Source organism: Limulus polyphemus, unplaced genomic scaffold (assembly GCF_000517525.1).
Source record: "Limulus polyphemus unplaced genomic scaffold, Limulus_polyphemus-2.1.2 Scaffold160, whole genome shotgun sequence".
Classification (NCBI taxonomy): Eukaryota; Metazoa; Arthropoda; class Merostomata; order Xiphosura; family Limulidae; genus Limulus; species Limulus polyphemus.
In genome coordinates this window covers 663,376-669,760 of record NW_013665770.1, presented here as the reverse complement: position 1 = coordinate 669,760, position 6,385 = coordinate 663,376, and the positions used below count along the sequence as shown (strand labels likewise).

General features: G+C 32.3%; 1 protein-coding gene across 3 annotated transcripts in view; it reads left to right on the top strand.

The window, feature by feature from the left end:
• The first annotated feature begins 802 nt into the window (after positions 1-802).
• Positions 803-6,385, top strand: part of LOC111084900 (phospholipid phosphatase-related protein type 1-like) — a 19,203-nt gene continuing 13,620 nt past the window's right edge. Inside the window, exon 1 of one of the 3 annotated variants that reach the window (XM_022381406.1) lies at positions 803-1,026. Coding sequence is in view for 2 of the 3 variants with exons in the window: in XM_022381402.1 (XP_022237110.1) it covers positions 1,031-1,072 (42 nt within the window). In the remaining variant the exon portion in view is untranslated. Of the gene's footprint in view, positions 1,073-6,385 lie in introns of all 3 variants that reach the window. The other 2 variants (XM_022381402.1, XM_022381404.1) reach the window with 2 other exon arrangements.

Here is a 6,385-nt window from a genome sequence, read left to right as displayed (position 1 = left end):
CGTAGACATGTAAAAAGGATATAAAAGCTGAACTCACTTAATAATTTTATGTAACAAAACATTTACATAAATTTTATACCTATTACATTTTTCGAAAAAGGGTTATGAAAACTAAAACTGTAGATTATTTGTAGGTACTAGAAAGTGGAATTTAAAGGGCAAAAATTTCAATAGTTGTAAGTCACGAAAAAATTTACAAATGATAACTATAAAAACTATAAATAACAAAACGACGTAGAAAAAGCAAAATCCTTGTAAACGTTTTGAATAACAGAAAAGGGATTAGAAAGACAAAATCTTAGTTGTTCTTCTTAGAAAAAGAAATATGAAATTTAAAATGATGTAACAATTATAAAATTCCAAAAGACAGAAATCGTCAAAATGAAAATTTTTGAGTTTAAAGAATACTACGTCATACACCAGTATTTCTATGGACTTCATTTTAAATAGTTACTAGAAAATGGTTTCGAAAGAGAAAGTGTTAAAGAAAAATTACTTTTAAATTTGCATGCAGTGAATCCAGAGGGCAAGAAAACGAGAGTTCTTTGAGAGTTCAAAGCAACTTTTTGGTTATAACATCGCCTCGTCAAGAAATTTAACAGTATTTATTATCATTATTTAAACATGATACAACAAGATTAGTGATAAGATTGAACTGCTTGCGTTTCAAACTATTAGCAATCTTTATACACATGCCACTCCTTTCCGACTCTTTATATTTGTTTTGTCATAAGCCAAATAACTTATCACGCTTTCTTTTATCAGTAAATGTTTAACCTAAGCCTTACACGATCATTACTAGAAAGAAAGACGCTGCAGCTCTGGTTATTCAAAAACAACAGAATTCTCAGTTAGGTACAAGAGGTAGAAGTATAACGACGTGTTATTGAGATTTTTTAATAATAGGAGTAAATTACAGTGAATATTTTTAACGAGATGATGTATAGTTAACTTGCGGACTAGATATTATAAACACTAAGTACTGGATTGCGTGTTCGCCAGAAGTTTCCAAGAGTAAACTCAGAAGTACATGCTAGGAAATTTAAATAATTCAAATAGGAATACGTTTCAGGTAGGCATTTTACAGGTGTAAACGACAATCAGGATGTTGATAATTTAGCATACAGTACGTGTTAGTCAATAGAATAGACACAGAAATGTGTCCACTTGAAAGCTTAAAGAATGGATGTGATCGTATGTGTTAGCCAGGAATTAAAAAAAAAAATAAACAAATAGAGAAATATTTAAGCCAGCCGGAATACAGACATAGCAGTACATGTTGACAAGAAGATTGAAAGGGTAGACATATGAGTTCTTGTAAACAGGAGTTTTAATTAGTAAACATACGAGTAATTGTCTTTTAGGTTTCAAACAGTAGACATAGAAGTATATCTACCCCTAGAGATTAAGAGTAAGTATTAACTAAGAGTTTTAAAATCCATACAAATTAATAAACATTTCCCAGGAGTTTTGAAGAATTGAAGCAATAATGAATGTCGGCCATATGTTTGAAAAATATCGCGTAGAAATACGTGTCCATCTGTAGATTTATAAAACAGACTTAGAAATATGTCTATCGGAATGTTTAAGGTATATCCATAGGAGTAACATCTGCTTGGAGTTTTAAAATATATTCATAGGAGTAATGTTTGCTTAGAGTTTTAAAAGTGTATTCGTACGAGTAATGGTTGTTTGGAATTTTAAAGTGTATTCATAGGAGTGATGGCTGCTCGGAGTTTTAAAGTATATTCATAGGAGTAATGTCTTCTTGGAGTTTTAAAGTATATTCATAGGAGTAATGTCTTCTTGGAGTTTTAAAGTGTATTCATAGGAGTAATGGCTGCTCGGAGTTTTAAAAGTGTATTCATAGGAGTAATGTCTGCTTGGAGTTTTAAAGTATATTCATAGGAGTAAGTGCCCGGAAGTAGTTTATTTGTAGGATTTAGTTTCTGCCAGGAGTTTTAAGAAATTGATAGACGCACATGTGGGCCAAAAGTTGATCTGAGAAATGTGCTTTATAAAGTATCCTGAGAGATACACAAGGAAGTACATGTGACCTAGAGTCTGAAAAATTTCTACAAGAGTAAATATCATTCAATATACTTAGAGACTTGATATAACGAATGAACGTACCCTAGGTTTTAAAAAGCAATCAAATGAGTTTTAAAAGATACATTGGAAAAATACATTTCCGAATAGTTTGAAGAATAGTACTGGATTATATGTCAGTAGAAGGTTTAAATTTTACATAAGAAATTCCGTTATGATTGCTGACACAGCTAATTTAAAACGGCTTCAATTCAAAAATGCAGAAGGCTAAAAAATACGCCGCTGGTAGAATGCTACTGTTGCGTCAGCGAGGTCACCTGACTAGTATCACGCCACTTCGTTCTCGAACCTTCGGGAGATTACTAGATTGGGGGTAGTCTGGTATATATAAGATGGTCACAACGTGACGGGATAATGTGTAGGTAGTGAGTAATTGATCTGCGGTCAGAGAGTATTGTTGAAGTTAACGTTCGTTGTCATAGCCTTTGTTTTAGCGCGGTTGTTGAAATTAAGTGTATTGTAAAGTTATATTCAGAAAGAATAAATCAGTTTTATTTGAGAAAGGATTTGTGTCGCTAAAGTTTCGTCGGAACGAATTTACGGGAAATCAATTAACAAACGGAGACGTAACACTACTATGTCTTTGCCAATTCTTAATTCTGAAACAGTTTCGTTATTTCAATATGCATTAATTATATTTTAATTTGTAACAGCGTTAGACGCTTCAGTAAACATGTTTAATCACGGAATTGTAAAATTTAAGAACTGTATTATTATTTTGTTCTTTATTAAGATTTCTATAAGTGCTCTGTATAAAAAGGGAATAAAAAATACCATTTTCACTGGTTAGAAACGACATTTAACCACTATCAAGTGCCCAAATAAAAGTATTCGAACACTCTTGAACAAGATTGCGTCATGGCCCATCCACCATGAATTGAAATCTATTATTTATAAAGAGAAACATCATACTGAAATATTAGTAGCATTGAAGTGTGTGCAAGTTGCCAAAACGTCGTGAATTACGAGAAACTGAAAGAGAAATTCTTATATATAGGCTGTGGCATAGGGATTATCGATATGTGAAGACATTAGTTATGATAACAAGCTATTTTCTATTTTAAATTGTTTGTTTGTTTCTTGTTTATCACAAAGCTTCGCAATGGGCTATCCGGCTGTGCCCACCTCGAGTATCGAAAACCGGTTTTCAGTGTTATAAATCTCTAGTCTTACCGCTGAGCCACTAGGGGGCAACTTTAAATGATCCAGATTATTTCATTCAACTAAATCATGACCCAACATCTTGTTGAGAGAAATTAGTAAATGCTAAAATGTTAAGTTAAAAAATGAACTTGAAATTTATTATTATATTCATAAAACTAGTTTATACAATTCTCAGATATATGACTTATCCAAAGTTCACAAGGAAAGTTGTCTGTTACGGCTTGTTGTGTCATCGTTTAAGTCTTTTAATTACAATTTAGGAAAATTATTGGCTTGGGTAATAGAACTTGATGCCACTTCTGCCCCTGATAATATAAAACAATCTTTTGAACTGATCGTGTGAAATAACTTAATCCTTAATTTACGATGTATATATATATATATATGTGTATGTGTGTGTGTGTGTGTGTATATATATACATCGTAAATTATATATATACACTAATGTACACTTTGAAGAAGATATTGACATGGTTTAATTTCATTCCTAACTATTCTAGTGCTCGGCTAATTATTCCTAGCAGCAAACTGTTGATTTTTGCTACAACTTATTGTAATTTCCAATTAAGGAGAATAAACTTTGACCAGAAATCTGGATAACGAACGAACAATCTAATTTCTTTTGTTTTGTATAATATTTTAAAATTTAAACATTTGCTATCAATACTCTTCGCACAGTTCCAGTTGCCGGTCATTCTTCAGAAACAAAAACCGACAAAGTATAATTCTTTTAACATATTAAGAATATATATTCATATATATAGACAATTGTTTACTTCAAAGAAATAACAACAACTTAAAAACCTGTGTGTATCATAAGCCTCCAACAATAATTTATATTTTAACTAGAAATCAGTCCATTGCACTGCCCATAAATTATCTATCATCAAAAACATTTTATATAATGCCAAGGTTATATGCCCTGACACACAGCGCAGAATATCGAACAAAAATCAATTTCAGTATATTCAGATGTTTCGCAGAAGTTAATGGATACCCTGAACACTTGGTAGATAAAACTATTTCAAATGTTTTAAAATTCAAATTCGTCTACAAGCAGTTGTTCAAAAGTCTTTTTAACAATGATATTTTTTGCTAGTAACGTCCCACCTTCGACTGTTTTTTTTTCTATAATCTGTCCAAGCGTGGCCCAGTATTTAGCGTGCCAGACTGTAAATCTTCGAGTCCAATGTTTACGTTCTGTTATGCCACCTAAAAAAACAACAACAATTCACGCTCCACACTTGCGGGACATGGAAACGCTATAAGAGTCACGGTCAAATCTTATTATTCGGTCAAACAACAGTAGCCAAACAGATGGCAGTGGCTTCTGTTGACTAGCTACATTTTATGTAGTCTAGCAGTTCAACGTTATGGATAGCTAGCCCAGACAGTCTTTGAATAGCTTCACACGAATATCGGATAACAAACAAACAATTTTGTAATATTTACGTTTTTATAATTTTTACATTTATTCGGGTCTTTTTAACGATTAGCTTTCTCTAATTATTAGCAATCCTTTGCATGAGGTATATATTTATAATTAATAACTAACTTTAAGTGTGAGGTCAATTTTTGACCTCTGACATCACGCATACTCCACTCTTTGTTCAACCATACATCCAGACGGACTTCTCTTACATGATTTCGATCATATGATTGTGTTTTTTGCTCTGCTGGCAATTGTCGTCCCCTGGTAAGCCCTTCCATTTTATACTTTAATTCCATTATTTCCCCCTTCCTTTTCCTTTTCTGTCGCCCCCCCCCCAGTGACACAGCAGCATGTCTGCGGACTTACAATTTTAAAATCCGGGTTTCAATACCCGTAGTGGGCAGAGCCCAGATAGCCCATTGTGTAGCTTCGTGCTTAATTACAAACAAACAAACAATCCTTTTCCCCTACTACCCCCACGCTTTGCTTCTTTACTTTAATTTCCAAATATTGCAATTTTCATTTTTTCTTTATTATGCTGAATTTTAGCTTCATTTTCCTTTTTCAATATAAATAAATAATAACTTTTAATCAAAGCAAGCTACCTGCATAGATCAGAATTAAAAATATATCTAATGGTGAGAATAGCTAATTAAAGGTAATTAAAAGGTCAAAGAATGCTGATCGTACCAAAACAGCAGCAATTTATGTAGTATAAGTTACATAAACTTCCATACTGAAAAGAGTATTTTTTCTCCGTTGGAAGGATTTGAGGGTGGCAGTCATTGTGTATCCTTTCATAACCTACACCAGTACTCTCTATACTATAGAAAAATAACTATATCAGTAATTCTTTCTTTTTTAATTAGTATTACTGATCTATGAGATGTGTTACGTATTGAGAATTTGAAATAATCCAAAGCCGCTTTAAATAATTTAACTTTTAATAGTTGAACTGTACCCTGGATTTAGTGTTTAGAAATAGGCCGATATTTTATTTTATTCACGCTATTTGCCAACAAGATTGATTCACACCATTTTTGTTTTTGACACAAATACGTTTTAATATATATATACAACACTATAATTTACAATAGAAACTATTATGATTAATTATTACAAACCAAGTTTCATTAACAGAAATTTCACTAACTTACAAGTAGCCTAAAATTGTCTTCCTAGTTCAGAGTCTCCTTGATATCCAGTGAGTTGTACGTACATATAATTGGCGGGAAGCTAGCTAGCTTTGTCAGGCACTGAATTGTTGGACCGTTGAAGTAAGATAATATTTTAATAAAACTACTAATGTCCGATGAGAAATTAGTAATATTTTTGGAAAGGTATTAACGTTTGATGAAAATTCAATGACGTTTAAAATTTATAACTGTTCCTGGTCAAATGTCGTATATTTTCCGGTTGACAAGGGTTAGCAAAATTACAGTTTATAGATTACACGGTTATAACAATCTTCTAGTATACTTCTCTCTTCTCTGTTCTCTGTTTTTGGCGCGTAGCCTTTTATAGGATTTTCTCAACAATACTGAACTATATTTAACCGTTATGGAAGCAGATATATAGTTGATTCTTATGTTCACGAATATTCTAGAACCTTGGAGAATTAGCGGGAATTTCGCCATACGTAACTAACACGGTAAGCTAGACAGCCCTCAAATATAAACT